The sequence below is a fragment of the Gracilinanus agilis genome, chromosome 4 (assembly GCF_016433145.1).
Source record: "Gracilinanus agilis isolate LMUSP501 chromosome 4, AgileGrace, whole genome shotgun sequence".
Lineage (NCBI taxonomy): Eukaryota > Metazoa > Chordata > Mammalia > Didelphimorphia > Didelphidae > Gracilinanus > Gracilinanus agilis.
The window spans coordinates 485,860,107-485,877,157 of NC_058133.1; the positions used below are offsets into that span (position 1 = coordinate 485,860,107).

The following is a 17,051-nucleotide window of genomic DNA, read 5'->3' on the forward strand; positions in this document are numbered from 1 at the left end:
ATAATTGAGTAAGCAGAACACCTGTGCCCTGACCCTGACTACTTCCCCCCTCCATTCATCAGACAAGTCCCAGGGTAACCCTGGAAATTTGTGTGTCCCATTGATGTGGGATGAGCCCTTTGGTTGCCTACCATTCGGGCACCGCCAAAAGAGAATATGACTCTAGAATGGGTCCCTCTGCTTATGAGGGCGTAACTTTAGCGGACCTTTCTGGCTGCTTCAGGCCCTTGCCCCACTTCTATTGAGTAGGTTTCTGGGCATCTTCCCAAATAAATAGGACAGATTTCTCTGACGTAGGCCCAGTGAAACTGTGGCCAGCAGTCTTCTTAATGGAACCAAATAATCTAGATGATCTCTAAGGTCCCCTTTAGCCTAAAGCTATAATTTTTTAAATTAGCCTCCAGTGTGCCTGTCAGGCTAAATTCCTCATGCTTAAAGTACAGTGAAGACAGACAACAGTACCTACCCCCATCCTGGTTCTGCACGTAGGCAGTGATAACCTGCCCTTTGATCTGGTCCATCCAAGGTATCTTACACATGATGGCCAAGGATTTCTAGTGGCAGCAAATCCAAGCAGATGGATGTTTGTACGTTAAGACATATACTCTGCAGAAGGTACAGCCAAAAGACCTCTTAGGACCCAAATTAATTCCCTTGGGCTGTGTTCCCCAAAGATTTCATTGTTGAACTCTGTGTGCAGTATGGCAAAACTAATCTTGCACTTTAGGAGAAAAAAAATCATACCCTTGAATAAAATCCCAATACTACCTACATCATTCATCATCTCCAACCTAACCGCCCTTCATTCCTCCTCATTGCTGAATTTTGTAGAGTAACATCTCTTGGTCCTCCACTCAGAATATCCCCTCTTCACTGTGAACTACAGATTCATTCCATGTATTTTCCAGCAAAGTAGACATACAAACCTTTGATCCAGCATCCTCCAAGCCAATCTATAGGCATCCTTCAAGAAGATATAGAACTATGTTGGTGACCTGAGGCATACATGACAGAGAGGGCTGCTCCCCTTCCCCCTCTCCAGTGCACCTGAGGACATTTTTTATATCACCCACGCCTCTACCCAGGAGCCCAATGAGAGCACTTCCTCCTCTCTCTGGGGTTAAGTTGCACTTTGAGGACTTGGTCTCTAAAAGGTTTGCTGTCACCAATCTAGAACATCCAAGTTGATCAAAATAATGCTCTTCCAGGAAAATCCCTATAGTTGGGAAATTAAGTATGACTGTTAATCCCATATCACTGCTCTCCCTAATAATCTCCCCAAAATGGCCCTTGCCCTGTCCCCAAGTTCATCAAACTAGTCAGCTATGAAGTACGGTTTGAATTATTTAAACTCAAGATACACCCTATAGTTCTTCAGCCTTTGCCTAACTAACTTGATGGTATGACCTTTTACCTACTACATTTGTATTCTTATCACATATTTGTATAGATCAGTGATGGATGGGCAAACTGCGGCCAGGCCTGCAGGCCAGATGCGGCTCCCTGAAATCTATCAGGCTGAGCACATTATTCCTAATCTGACAAATACAAGGAGTAGGATACAGTACAATGAAACTTCGAAAGAGTTGCCTTGGAGACAGACTGACAGATGAGCATTTCCTTTGGCCCCTCTTTAAAAAGTTTGCCCATTGCTGGTCTAGGGTATGGATGAATTTGGAATTCTGTCTATCTTGAATTCCACATTCCAGCAAAAGAAACTTGAATGCTTCATTGACCAAAGAAAGTATAGGCTAAAAAACTGGACCTAGGAGCTAGCCATCTCCCTCTACCTCCATTTAGCCCTGGATCCCGCCCCAACCATCAGAAAAAGAAATGAGTGTTAAAGCCCTTGAACAATTCCCCATTACTTGTCTAACAATACATCTCCCAGAAGGTGGCCCTGACAGACCTTAGGAGGATGTGCTCCTAGTAATCCTTCCCTTCCCCTCTGGCAGGGTTTCCTGTCTTCCCTATAAATAACAATTCCTAGAATGAAGGAGAGAAGGATGTGGTTCTAAAAGCTCTCCTCAGGAGGGTAAGACAAGCTTCCCTCGATTGGAAAAGAGCTGCCCAAAAAGCCCTGAACCACCCAAAAAAGGAGACATTTAATAGAGAACCTCAACCAACACAGCTTGCACTCCCTGAAAACATCTCCTCTGTTGCTTCCATTAGCCTATTGTATTTTGATCCATCTCATTGACCAAACTTCAGGCATCAGGTTTTGCCTTTTACCTACAAACATTTTTCCACTCTTTTAGTTGATCTTTCCACTGAGTGATCTCACTGCCTTTTTCACCCTATCCCAATTGTGCTGTCCTGAGCTTGAGTGCCTGTGACATCTAGCCTTCAGATTACCTGAAAAAGCATCGTCCTCAGCCCCTTGATGGACGCCAGCTTTATCCATCCTAAAACCTTTCCACTAAACCTGCTACTCCCTCAAGCTGTTAGTCTACATTTCTTCTTTTCCTTCACTTTTTCCTTTTTTTTATTTACCATCTTGTTTCCCTTTCTTCATCTTTTTTTTTCCTCTATCCTCTGAGTTTCACTATATTCCTTGGCTCTGACCTTGAACTTCTCCCAATAATATATCCTCTTCCTTGGTGATATCATCCTTTCCCATGATTTCAATTATTGCGTCTTTATTGCAGTTAATTCTTAAATCTATATACTTAGATATGATCTCTCCCCTGAGTTCTTGAGTCTCATATTTATGCCTGTTAGATCTGTCTGGATTTCCAATTTGTACCTCACACTCAACAAGTCCAAAATTAACTCATCTTATTTCCCTTAAAACCCACATCTCTTTCCAGCTTCCTTCTTTGTTGATGACCACCATTTTCCTAGTCATCCAAGTTCATTATTGGCTCTTCTTACCTAGTCAGTTTAAAATCCCATCAGTTCTGCTTCTGTCTCTCTTAGGTCTCTCTCCTCATCTCCACTCACATACTAGCACTACCTTAACATGGTCTTCTGCTTCCATTCTTTCCCTTTTGCAGGCAGTCTTCATGCAAATGCTAAAATTGTCTTGCCAATACATGGTCTGCTATGACACTTTCTTGTCTAAAACAATCTGATTGTTTTAGGGGATCTGATTCCAACCTGCATTTCTGTCCTGTAAGTAATGGTTTTAGTGGGAAAAGCACGTCAGAAGACCTGGATTTCTTATATATAGTTTATGAAAGCACTGGTATAACCTCTATCAGACTATTTAGCACCTCAAGAAGAGGGCAAGGGAAGAAAACCTGAATCCTAAAATGTCAGAAAACAATGGTCAAAAACCATTTTTACATGTAACTGAAAAAAATAAAAGAACCAAAACACCTGGATTTCAGAATCTCCTATATTCTCACCACAGAACTAAAAGGTAGCAAATTGGTCAGCACTCTGGATTTGATATGGGTGCCATCTGCTGATTTTCCTAGAAACTAGTGAGTGAGTAGGAGGGTGTCATCTGGGAAGGCTGGTATAAAGCTGTAGTGCCAGCATTTGATATTTGAATGGCTACATGCTATGTTATCTGATGGTCATAAAATATCCCAAGAGCACTTCAAATCACAAAAAAGGAAAAAACAGTCCTATGGAACAGGATTCCTAACCCTCAGCCATTTCATATACTCCAAATTTGGAGTGTGTTGCTTCTGTCATACTGATGTATGGATCAGATAACTAGTACAGCATGTTCCTGTGCTTTTTAAAAAGATCAAATTATGAATGGCTTATACATGAGCATCATGGAAAAGCAACCAAAAAAATACTTCTTAAAATAAAGTTAACTTGGGCTTATCTGAGTGCTTTGGAATGCAGGCCACATAATATTTAGTATGTAAATTCTGTATTCCTAACTGGGGTAAGAATATTTATGTTGACTATGCTTATTCAGGAGTATTTTTTTAAAATCTGGATGTCTGAAGTTTGGGTGCAAGAAAAAAAGTACTTCTTTCCAAATAGTTTATAGTGAAGAACTATTTCCCTATTGCAGGTAACCTGCCCGTGTGAGGCAGAATTTAACCCTAGTCATGCATACATAAAATGTGTGTATGAAATGCCTATTCTGTACCAAGTACTGTGCGAAGCACTGAAGATACAAAAAGAGGCCAAAAGAAAAAGTCCCTGCCCTTAAGGAGCTTACCGTCTAATGGGAGAGACAAGATGCAAACAAATATATTTAAAGGAAGTTATATACTGGATAAGTAGGAAATAATTAACAGAGGGAAGGCACAAGAATTAAGTGGGGTTGTCAAAGGCTTCCAGTAAAAGAAGGGATTTTAGATGGGACTTATAGGAAGCCAGGGGAGTCAGCAGTCAAAGCAGAGGAGGGACAGTGTCCCAGGCATGGGAGTCCACCAGAGAAAATACCCAAAACCAAAAGATGGAAGGTCTTGTTTGTGGGACAGCCAGGAGGGCCGTGATCCTGGATAGGTAAGGAGAAAGGTGTAAGAAGACTGGAAAGATAGGAGAGAGCTGGATTATGAGTGGATTTGAATGCCAAACAGAGCTTTTCGTATTTGCTTCTGGAGGTAATCTGGATCCCCTGGAGTTTATTGAGGAGAGGCGGAGGAATGTGACAGTATTGGAGGAAAATCCCTTTGGTGGTCCAACAGAGACTGCAGGGGGGTGGGAAGCGCCCTGAGACAGGCAGATTATGTCGGTAGTCCAGGTGTGAGGTGATGAGGGCCTGTGCCAGGGAGGAGGCAGTGTCAAAGGAAGGAAGAGATGCTGCAGAGCTGAAAGCGCAGGCTTCGGCACCAGCTTGGACATGGGGGCTGGGGAAGAGCCTGGCTCTAGGCTCTTGGTCCAAGGGCCTCGGAGGAAGAGATGCTTGGACAGCCTTGGTGAACGTTTTAGAGATGGCACGGCCAAACTGCAACCCTCACGCTGCCTGGCAGGGGGAGGAAGTGCTCCCATCGGGCTGCTGGGCAGAGCATGTGTGCAGAGGGGGAGGGGAGCCGGCACGCAGGGGCATGTGCCACACCTTCACCAGCATGGGGCTAGGAAGAGGGGAGGACTAACTGGTTCAGTTCTGCTTTGCTCAGTCAGCACTTGGGATGTCAGGGAGAAACTGGACAGGAGGGACTAGGTGGACCCTGAGGTAGCTTTGTGTCAGATAAGCATAAGTGTGGTTCTGGAGGTTGGGGGACAAAACAGAGCATCACCAAGGAAGAGTATGTATCAAGGGGCAGCCATGTGGCTCAAAGGATAGAGCGCCAGGGCTAGAGAAAGGAGGTTCTGAGTTCAAATGTGGCCTCAGACATTTCTTACCTAAGTGATCCTGGGCACGTCATTTAACCCCAATTGCCCAGCCCTTACCAATCTTCTCCCTTGGTACTGGCACTTAGCATCGATTCTAAGACAAGAGGTAAGAGCTTACCAAAAAAAGTATGTCTTGAAAGAGCATTGCCGGAAGAGGCTGTTGGCAGTGTCTGGGCTGCAGAGATCCAGGAGGATGAGGTTTGAGACGAAGCCATTGGCTGTAGCAATAAAGAGATCATTATCATATCGACCCACTGAGCCTCCTGGCAGCCGGCTTGGCCGCGGCAGCCAGGACTGGAGTTGGCTCTTCTGCCTGAGGCGATCGTTTGGGGGCATCTCACCCAAACACACCAGTGTATTCCTCTCACATCTCACCAACAGTTCATCGCAGTCATTAATGGAACATCCTGTCCTTGTGACTCGTCTCAACACCTGCACACACTCTCAACTAGCTTCTTGATTTGCATGGCAATTAAACAGCTGGGCTGATGATATTTTAAAGAGAGAAAAAGTCCTGGTGTGTGAACGGAGCAAGGAATGTCACCGACACTTTTGTTTTCACCCTGGAAACTTCAGGTGTCTAGAAGATTTCAGTCTCTTCTTAATGGACTTGGCTCTGGTGTGTCATCTGAGTATTGTCCCTGCCTTTCCCTCTGTTGGGAAGAGTTTTTGCACATCACAGTGTCCTGGCCCAGACTAGGCTCAGGCATAGGAGCTAGTGTAGAAGAGAAGAAAGGAATGGAATGGGACACCAAGGTAGCTCCTCTTCTGGGGAGCCAGTAAGGACTAAATTATTAGCATTTGTCTTTCTGGGGAGGATATGGCATAAATGAATTGATTCTTCTGTGTGTCTGTTTTAATCTTCATTTGAAAGCAGAGAGAGAGAAATGGTCACATAGAAGAGCTGTTCTCGGAACATTCTAGTGCATTCATCAGGGGCACATCTTTGTGTATTCTGGAGAAACTCTAGGATCTTGTAGACTAATGAGGGAGGAGGAGTAACAAATAGGAGTAAAGTGAAAAAAGAAAAATAAGCTCAGCTCTGTGACCACTATCATTTACCTCAGCATTTACTGACAGCAGCCCAAAGATCAATAGCAAAAACATTCTTCAGCCCATTTTTACATTAAAGAAGTTGTAACTCTTAGGGAAAACTAATTTGCTGAAAATCAAACACTAGTAAATGTGGGGCTTCTACCCTGATTAGAATATGAAGCACTTTTGTATCTTATCCCCTCACTAGTAAGCCCATTGAAGGCAGGGACTGTTCAGGACTCTGCTCGAATATATTTCCAAAGACGAGACTCATTCCTTTCTGAGAGGTGCCATTCCTTTCTTGTATGGCTCTGATCACTGGGAAGTTCCTTATATCAGAACTGAAACTTCAAAATTTCACTGATCAAATCCATTATTTTGCAATTCACTTGTATAATTCAGCGATTTCAGAGACCCCCCATATCTCCATTTCTGATGGGCGGTGGCTCTTGGCTCGTTAGCTTTGTTTCTCTTCTTTTACAAACTAACCAATATAACAGGGGAATCACTGGCTGAAGGAACGCTGACCCTCAGCTCATCTCAAGACCAGTGACAATCACAGAAATAGTGAGGGCCAGAACCTGCACCAGAACTAGACTAGACCTCCAGGTTTCTTGAGAGAGAAATCTTTTATGAGAATCATCTCCTAAATTTAAAAAAAAAAAAAAAAAAAAAAAAAAAAACACTTTAACCTTGAATTTTCTTTAAAACTGGGTATATTTATATTATGCCAGGAGCAACTGTTTTTAGGGCAAGATCCTAAACTACAAAGATAGGCAGCCTTTATGATTGAGACTAAAGAGAGAACTTTAGCTGACATGGGAAAACCATTATGATCGTAAGTATCTCATCAGGATTCTAGTTTATGAACTAGAGAAATGTGAAACTTTGGTTTTTAGGTTTATATGACCCCCCTTTCCTCTAACAAAATCCTCCAGGGTCTCAATGGCAGACAAAACGCCCCAGCTTCTTGAAGGCTATGCATGAGCTCACAGAGTCCCCCCAAAATTGGTCCAGCATTGAATTCAAGCCAGGCACTGTGACTGTGTGTGACTGATCATGCAGTCATAGTAGTAACTGGGACTGGTCATATCAGTGTAGCCCCTGGTTAGGCGGGGCAGTGTGTGTGATTTTTTTTCTTTTTTTAGACACAACAGCTCTACTAAGGGGTAGATGTCTGGGATCTTCATCAGTGAAAAGAGGATCCATACAGATGAAATACTGGATCCCTGAAGTGCTGGCCTTCCTCACCTGCCACTGGAGTTTACGAAGACATCATTTCTGAGACAGTCTGTTCTTCCTTAGTCTCACAGCCCAGGAAATAAAAAAAGTTTCCCCATGGGAAATACAATATCAGTTTTATGGTAGAACTATCTCAGGATCCTGTAGGACCAACAGTATAATAAAACTGTTCTCTTTTTTTTTTTTTTTTTTAAATGATGCCTCCAATGACCAGGTCACATATACCTGTTAAAGTAAAACCACAGGAATCTCTCCAGTCTTGGTTGGAGTCTATGATTATTTAAATGTGTCTAATAGGGAAGTTCCCAAGGCCCTTGAGCTCTTCAGATTGTAAGAGGGGAGTCCTGTTGGATTGAGTGATGGAGCTCTCTCCTTCCCCATCCCCCTTTTTAGCTGTGTGGCTCTCTGCTGTCTTGGGCACTCGTGAGTTAGGTTTAAAACACTTTAGGCATCTCACAAAACGGGACCACCTGTGGCAGGAAAAAAAGGTTTAGAATGAAAGTCCCTGAAGAAGTAGGAACTGTTCAGTATTCATGGCTGTAGAAAGGAGGCAGCTTAGGAACTGGCCCGGCCTGGGACCACATGCAACTTTCAGTTTCCAGAATGTAGAAGAGAAGTCACTGATCCAAACGAGGCTTTCTCTTTAAGTACGGCTTTGACTGTGTTGTCATCTGAATTGTCACTTTGTCCACAGAACTGGTCTGAGCTGTCCGTGGGCAAGAGCCAGCCAATAGAAACCTCTGAGGAGCTTATTTTTTTTTAATGGCACATAAATCAAGTGAGATCACATTTGGCAGAAAATTTAGCACTTGGGAAGGGAGAGTCTACTGCTTCAGAGTTATGCTTTTCTATTAAATCATTAGGAAAATGGTGCCAAAAGAACTTTCTTTCCCTCCCCCTTCTTGCCCCCCAACAAGAGTGAATTAGGAATGACTGGAGTATGGAAACCACAGTAGTGATACTCTGGGGCATTATGCTAAAAGAGATGGTTTTGGGGTCTCTAGTTTGGGGTCTTCTGTGCTCATAGGGGCATGATGCAGAGGGGCTGCCAACTGCAGGTGTGTTTAGCCTTGGGCCAGATTCTGTGGTATAAAGGTCACCTGGGACCTGTATGAGGTCTTCTTGAAGGAGGAAGCCAAGAACCTCTGCACTGAGATTCCTAAGATGACTGCATAAGTAAAGGAAGACGGGCATTCGAGGGAAGAGGAGTTGGGCATTTTACTTAACTAGAACCTTATGGGGGCTGTGATGGCCCAAAAAGCCAAGCCAGTCTTAGAATAGATTAATAGGCTGTAGTGAATCTACTCCAACATTGGCTTGGCTCTTTTGGCCATCATATCCCCCTATAGCTCTGTTTGCAGAGGGGAGTGGCTATAGTAGGGAAGCCCGGATGATTAGAGAATAGGGCAGGATGAGGGTCTTATACTATATGAAGAGCTGTTGGCTTCACTCCCAAGAAAGCAAAACTAACTAAGATCAGTCATTGGAAGCTGTTACAAGGAAGTTGCTTTCAGTTCAAAATAAGAATTGTTTAACCATTAGAATTCTCTGATAGTAGGGAATAAGCTTCTTCATGGGGTAGAGTGAGTTCCTCATCACAAAAAGTATTTAAACAGAAATTAAATACTTTAATCACTGTCATGAAAGGGATTTTGTACAGATGCCAAAGGTTTGGAATCGACGAATTATGAGGTCTCTAGTTGTAAGACTGGAGATGATCCAGGAAGAAGACCTTGAGGGAATTTAGAGACAATAAGAGTTAAGAATACACTCGCAGGAATTTGTTTTGCTAGTGTGTGATATTTTCAGTGGCATTTTTAGAAACTCTGCAGTCATATCATATACTATATTGTTCAAATGTTTGCTTGTATATGTTGTCTAATTTTTAAAACTTCTTTCCCTTCCTTAGGCATGTTTACTTTTCTTTGCAATAGCTTTTAAAAGAACGTAGAACTCTGGGCAATATTAAAGAATTCATTTTCATTGTCCCCGGGTTTATGATGACTTGTGTTCTGGCCCCAACACTTCAATTTAAAATCCATTCCCTGAAGTGAGTAACAATTGTTTGGCTTTGAAATCTTAGTTAATGGGAAAAGGCGAACTCCTTTTCAAGTTCAGACTCTGCGTCTTTTGACCCGGGTGTTTATCCTGTCAGAAACTGATTTTACTCGGTAGATATTTAAACAATGACCTGCTTAAATACTTGACATTCTTCTCTTTCTCAGCCATCTCTTCCTGTACTATATACACTGTCTAGCCAAGCAACACATGAAGCTGTTCATCTCCTTTGCAGGATGTTGGTCTTTGATCCAGTAAGTAATGTTGGATTGCTGGGGGGTTTAAATAATATTTTAATTTTTTTTCCTTTTAAAAGACTCATCCTGGTTTGGCCAAGATGGCAGTTGTGGATTATCCTTTTTTAAGCATCTGTTTCCAGCCCAGCAGGTATTTTGCCCACTGACCATACCAACACTGGGTCTTTCACAATGGTGCTGGTCTTTTACCAGTTCAGTTCCAGGGACTAAAGTAAAAAGTTAGGCACCGCATTACCTCTTGTCCCTCTCAGAAACCAAAACAAAATGTCTGACACCATCTTAGGTTTAATTAGAGACCTAAGAAAGGTCATTTGAAAAGACTCACCATCGTGTTGCATATCAGCGTTGTTTATCAGTTTGATGCTAGGAGAGCGCCTTCCTAAATGCTCTACCATTTCTAGACTTGTCCTTTATTTTAAATATATAAGCAAAACTTGTAATTTGTCATTTACTGGGTTGGCTTCTTAAATGCTGAAAAAATGTTTCTGAGGCCCCTCTTCCCCGTTATATCCTCTGAACTATAAAAACGGATGCATTTCTTCCCTTGCTAAGAGTGTTGTTATATTTAATATTGTGGCTTTTTCAGCCTCAAAGTAGCATAAAGCCAAGGGCATACACTTAGCTTCTACAAAATGCCTCCATTGCTTTGAAGCAGCCAAGAAGGGCCTTCAAAATGAACATCAAAAACGTTCTGTCGACGTGGAATCTAGAGACCCCAAACTTGTGGCTTAGTGAGATCTGATGAACCCCAAGTTTTAGAAATAGCTTGTACTTTGGAGACCCCCAAAGCTTGTGCTTGTTCCCTGTTCCCTTGAGAATCCACCCTGAAGGGAATCTCAGGCTAGCAGTTGCAGACTGAATAATGGACCCCAGGGTAAAAGCTAAGTGATTCTTTTGCCTTAGAAGCTTCTCCCATAGTACCACATTCCCCTTCAAGGGATCAAACTCGGGACCTTCAGCTTACATGACTGACAGGCTTCTGACTGCGCCAAAGAGTCACTTAGCTTTTACCCTGGGGTCCATTATTCAGTCTGCAACTGCTAGCCTGAGATTCCCTTCAGGGTGGATTCTCACGGGAACAGGGAACAAGCACAAGCTTTGGGGTCTCCAACCTACAAGCTATTTCTAAAAGTTGGGGTTCATCAGCTCTCACTAATCCACAAGTTTGGGGTCTTTAGATTCCACGTCGACAGTTCCTTAGAAAGCCTTCTCCCACCCCCTGGTGCCATACTTGGGATACGTTGGGAGTGGTGGCCCAATATTGAAAATGAAAGGATTCCATTTAGTCAAATGCATTGTCATTTTTGGCAACGACATCCATGAGAGATAAGATTTTTCCTATCCTGAGAATATAAATTCAAGGAGGTACCATGTGGGCAGCTGGGTAGCTCAGTGGATTGAGAGTCAGGTCTAGAGATGGGAGGTCCTAGGTTCAAATCTGGCTTCAGACACTTTCCAGCTGTGTGACCCTGGGCAAGTCACTGGACCCCCATTGTCCACTCTTACCGCTCTTCCACCTAGGAGCCAATACACAGAAATTAAGGGTTTAAAAAAAAAGAAAGTACCATGGCAGCAAGGGAGGCGAGCCCTGCTTCTCTTCCTTCCAAGTCAGGGGCTCCCCCTAGTGGTGTGCCTTGCACGTGTCCATTCAGATTTTGCCTCTTACCTGACGTCGATCATTCAGTGAGAGAAGACAGTCGTGTGTGCAGAGCAGACGCTGACCCTCGCGCCCTTCTCTCCCATTTTCAGTCCAAAAGAATATCTGCTAAGGACGCCTTAGCCCACCCCTACCTGGATGAAGGGCGGCTGCGATACCACACCTGTATGTGTAAATGTTGTTTTTCCACCTCCACTGGAAGAGTTTATACCAGTGACTTTGAACCCGTCACCAACCCCAAATTTGATGACACTTTTGAGAAGAATCTCAGTTCTGTTCGACAGGTAAAAGGTGAGTCGTGAGGTGCACGTTCCATTCTGTAGCCCAGTGCGAGGGCCGGGCCCCAAGCAGAGCAGCGCTTTGTGCCACAACGCTATAAAGGTTAACTGGGCACCTCCAGGGCAGGGAAACGGGCTAAAAAACGTTGGAGGCGGCACTCATTTTCTAGCATGACTTCCTGTGGCAGTGGCTCAAGTCATCCTAGTGAAATCTGGGCCCGCTCAATTGAACTGAATAGACAAATCTTATTGAATACTCTTAGCATGAAAAGCACAGACAATAAAAAATATATATACTCATGTGATTAGGAAAGGAGAGAGGAGAAATTTCTAATATAAATCCTCCATGTAATTCCCTAACCTGGGGAGAGAGGTAAGTCGGCCACCAGAATACTGATCTCCTTGTTGCTAAAAGGGGCAGCCCTTAAGATGACTGGATTCTGGGAGCAGCTGGGTGGCTCAGAGGATTGAGAGCCAGGCCTAGAGACAGGAGGTCCTAGGTTCAAATATGACCTCAGACACTTCCCAGCTGTGTGACCCTGGGCAAGTCACTTGACCCCCATTGCCTACCCTTACTGCTCTTCTGCCTTGGAGCCAATACACAGTATTGATTATAAGATGGAAGATAAGGGCTTAAAAAAAAAAAACTGGATTCCAAGCCATGTAGATTAAAAACGTGAAGTTATACTTGGAACAGTTCGATATCCAGCCGAGATGAAGAAATCTGGATATGTCAGGGAATCAGCTAGTAATTTAGATTTGGCCTGACGCACCATGCCAGCTGGATCTTTAAAGTGATATTCAGAGCCACAGGAAGAGTTTACCCACAAGGCATCTCCTTGCAGCGTCCTCCCAAGTTTGGAGACAGCTCACCTCCCTTCCGTGCCAGTGTTCTCAGTCACTGCGGTGCTTATCAGATGGGCCCCAGAGAAGCAGCAGGATTCTCCCTCTTAGATGACTGGCAATTCTCACTGAAGCTGTACGAAGCATGGCTTCGGCTTTGGCTTGGCTGCAGCCAAGAATCCCAAGCTTCTGTGAACTGGCAGAGATTATGTGATCTGTGTTTGCTCCACAGAAATTATTCATCAGTTCATTTTGGAACAGCAGAAAGGAAACCGAGTGCCTCTCTGCATCAACCCTCAGTCTGCTGCTTTTAAGAGCTTCATTAGGTATGTGGGCCTCGTTTCTTTTATTCCTAGTGATAGCTGGGCCTTTAGTTGGAATTAAAGATGCTTTTGTGATGCAAAGTTATCTTAGCTACCTCTCACTTAATTTGGATCAAGGGTAAGAATGTTTTTTTGAATGAGTAACCAAAACATTTATTAAAAACTTTGCATTTAACCAAAATTTTAGTTCTCACTGCTATCTTCACACTTAGCTTCAGCTCAGAATTAGATAACTGCACTGTATAGTTCTCCAAGATGGAAAGTGAGCTCCATACACTGCGTGTCACAGAAGCCTTAGTGCAGTTTGACGCTGTTAAAGGCTGGAAACACATGATGTCTCCATACTTCGCTTTGCTAACGATAGGTCAAAGAAAACTTTCCCCCCACTGCTAAAATAGCAGTTCTATTCAAATAACATTTTGAAGCCCAGCCCAAAGCCCACAAGAATTCACTGAGCAAAGTATGGTTCTAAAGTCTCTCTTCTCTCTCTAGCTCTCCTCTTCCTATCTCTGGGTCTCTGATAAATGTATCTGCTTCTCCTGTTTCCTCTACTTATCTCTTCCCACCATCCAAGTGAATTCACTGAGCAAAGTAGATGGCAAGAATAAGCTTAGCTCCAAGGGTCTCTCTTCTCTCCGATAAATTCATCTCATTTCCTCTACTTACCTCTTCACATCATCCTCTTTTAACTGGGCCCAAAATATATCCATTATATTTATTGAGTAAACATTTTATTTTCAACCCCATAAATTTTTAAATGTCTTTTTAGACCAAAAAAAAATCCAAAGCGAAGTTATTTTTACTTCCAGATCTTTGAACAAGGTTCTGTGAGAGAAACTAAATCTAAGACTCCATCTCTGGTTTTAAGGAGGTAACAGAATACACACAAAAAATACCAGTTCAGGGCAGGAGACAAGCAAGTTACACATAGAATAAATAATTGGCTCTCTTGCTCATCTGGCCTTTGGAAAAAGAAACCTGCCCACGCTTTCACCTTGGGTTAGGCTGATCAAGCCAGGAAACATTTCAAAGCCTGACATATAAATTGTGAAGATCAGGTTTTAAATTTACCTTTTCTGAATCTTAGAAGGCTACATCTTCTGTGCCCAACCCCCGACCACCCCAATTAGTTTTAGATTCTTGAAATGCACCTTTCTGATAAATATAACTTTAAAGATGACCACAAGAACAGCAAAGAAATTGAAAACCAGAACGGTGTCTTGCGTTTTTGTTGTTTTTAAGGAAGAGGGTAAAAGAAGGGCCTGGAAAGGGAGGGAAGAAGAAAATATTTCCAGATTGGCAGTGCTGATTTTTGCTCGGCTGATCGTGTCCCCTTTGTTTTGCTTTATTTAGTTCCACTGTTGCCCAGCCATCTGAGATGCCGCCATCTCCACTGGTCTGGGAGTGACCGGGGAAGATACTTACTGTACTACTGAAGATGTAGCTTTCCACTGGAGCCTGGGCTTTGCAATTCTGGAGGTTAATCATGCTTGTACTGTAATTTTACTAATGAAGTTTTAAATTAACAACCACTACTTGTATGATATGAATAATATTTAGAAATGTTACTAGACTTTTAATCTTGTAAAGTGGTTGTGCTTTTAGAAGAAAAATATTTCACCCAGAGTTGCACATGTTTTATGAATTCTAGTGCAGCTGTTATGGCTCACCTCAGAACAAATCAAGAATTGAACCAAATTTGGGACAGTTGTTTTGGTTCTGTGTTGTTTTTGTTTTTATTTTTATTTTTTTAATTGAAGTGAGATTGTACACACAAAAAGGACAGTCATACATTTTTATATTTGAGCCATTCCTGAAGATTGGGGGTTTTCTAAAACTAAGAAATACAGTGAACCTGACTGCGACCAATCATGAAGCCACATCAACTGGCACCTGACTGTGGCTACACCAGTTTGGGAAGGGAGGGTTAGGGAGGGGGAGGGGCATGCCACCTGATGATCAAAATCCTATAAATAGCTTCTCCTTAGAGCTGTGATGGTGACGTGTGCTGTTCTCAAATCAACTGTTGTGGGTAGAGAAGAATGAGTTTGTGACTAGGCAAGACTAAACTTCTGTTTTCCTTACCCAGTATATATATATAAATATATATATAATATAAATATATATATATATTTAATCTATTTTTATTAGAAGTTTTTCTGCTCTTTCTTACATAAAAGACCCCCCCCAAGCATGCATCTTTCATGTATGTAAATAATTCCATTTCTGGGTTAATTTCAAAAGTACCCCCAACATTGCTGTATAGCGATAAACTAGCTTGCACATTTTAGGTCTGTGAAATTTTGTGAGACTTTTCCTGCACTGGACAGTTTAAAAAAAAATTTAAAAAGACAAAAACATTAAAAATTTTTTTTAAATGCCACAAAAAAAACACAACAGCCCATAGGGAATTCTGTTGATTGTGTTTGTGTCCTTAGGCAAAGCTGTGGGAGTCTTGAAATGTCCCAGTAGTCAATAACTTATTCCTTTTTTTCTGTTGGAACACTGAATTCTTCTGTGCATATGTATATATGAACACAAACTGAAGGCCTCTACCTCCTGGAGTCATACAACTTGGCTTGTTGACCTCCACATGCTGATGATGATGATGATGATGATTATTTTTTTTAAGTTCAGTGTGGAGACTTGAAACTTGAATGTCCCTTCCAACTTTTATATTTAAAAAAAAAAAAATAAAACAAGACAAGAACATTGAAGACTGTTTTTCACCTGTACAAGGAATACTAATGGATCGTCTTAAAATTGGTCTGGGGAAAAAACCTTGGTGTGTGTTATGGACAATTAACTGTTAAAGTTATTGTAAGTTATCTGTATTTAGCAGAGTATTTTCATCTTGAGTGATCTAAGCTGAATCTGGAAGCTATTAGTAAGTTATGTTTGGAAGTTTTAACTTCAATGAAGTAATTAATTAATCGCTGTGAAAGAGACAAACATTGAACTACTAAACAAAGATGGTGCGATATCTTTGTTTTTTTATGAGGCTCCTGAGAATCAACCCAACTGAAGCATTTCAATTCACTTGAATGAGAAACGTATTTAGTTACCAAAAGAGCCCAAGAAGACACTGTTATGAAAGGTACAATCTCAGAGGTTGGTCAGTTAACGTGGCACACTTGCTGGTCACTTTGTACAATGTAGACTTGAAGTACGGTGGTGAAAACATTAAATGTGACGTGTGAAAAAGCAGGGGCCCAGTTTGATTTACTTCCCATTCCTCCCTTTCCTTCCAGTTAGGGTTACAGTCTAACTTCAGAGCATTTGGAGACATTCTTCCTTGGATCACACAACTTTTTCGTGTCAAACTAACCAGACAGTGCCGTAGGGACTCATACAGTGTTGAGGCTAGAGGCTTATCGAAGCTTGTCTAAACTTTTAGGGAGGAGGAAGCTGAGGCTCAGCAAGCTGACTTGCCCCAAGTCCCATAGCTCCTTAGTGGCACAGCAGCATTCCCCAGCCTGGAGCTCAGGTTCCCTCCTCAGCCCCAGGCAAGTACAGTATTCTTCCCTTTACACTAGTCAGAGATGGGCAAAGTCAGTCAGACAAAATCATTCGGTTTTTCTTCTGGTTTCTGATAAAATATAAAGATGAGTGTTAGCATTTCCCTCAGGTCAAACTTGCCAGACATCTCCTTTGTGCACAACACTCCTTTTTCATGCCCCCAAAAACCAAAGCTTCAGCAAAGTCAGTTTTGGACAAAAATTTAGAAGAGATATCTGAGAAAAATATATGTGACACCTGGAACCTAAAACTCATCCTCACTAACTCTTATTCAGTCAGACACACAGACACACACACACACACACACACACACACACACACACACACACACACACACACACACACAGTGGCTGGTCATAAACAATTCCAGGTGGACCGATCTGCTTATCATACTAAAGGTTCTGGTACCTTATCATTGTTTAAATCAAGAGCCTGAGTGAATGAACAGGTTAGATAAAGAACCCAACAGGATTCGAGGGAACTACTTGGAGCCAGTGAGCAGTGAAGTCTTTGCTAGTCTAACCTGAACGATTTTTTTTTTTAATTCTAGAAAGACATAAAATCATTGGTATTTATTAACCTCTCATTG

The 17,051-nt window shown here is 42.3% G+C and overlaps 1 protein-coding gene across 1 annotated transcript in view; it reads left to right on the forward strand.

Moving 5' to 3' along the window:
* NLK (nemo like kinase) overlaps nt 1-16,147 on the forward strand; it is a 142,334-nt gene extending 126,187 nt beyond the window's left edge. The window contains exons 8-11 of the mRNA XM_044672816.1: nt 9,753-9,839; nt 11,592-11,790; nt 12,853-12,946; nt 14,297-16,147. Of these exons, the coding sequence (XP_044528751.1) occupies nt 9,753-9,839; nt 11,592-11,790; nt 12,853-12,946; nt 14,297-14,351 (435 nt within the window). The 3' untranslated portion in view covers nt 14,352-16,147. The remainder of the gene's footprint in view (nt 1-9,752; nt 9,840-11,591; nt 11,791-12,852; nt 12,947-14,296) is intronic.
* Nucleotides 16,148-17,051: the final 904 nt, after the last annotated feature.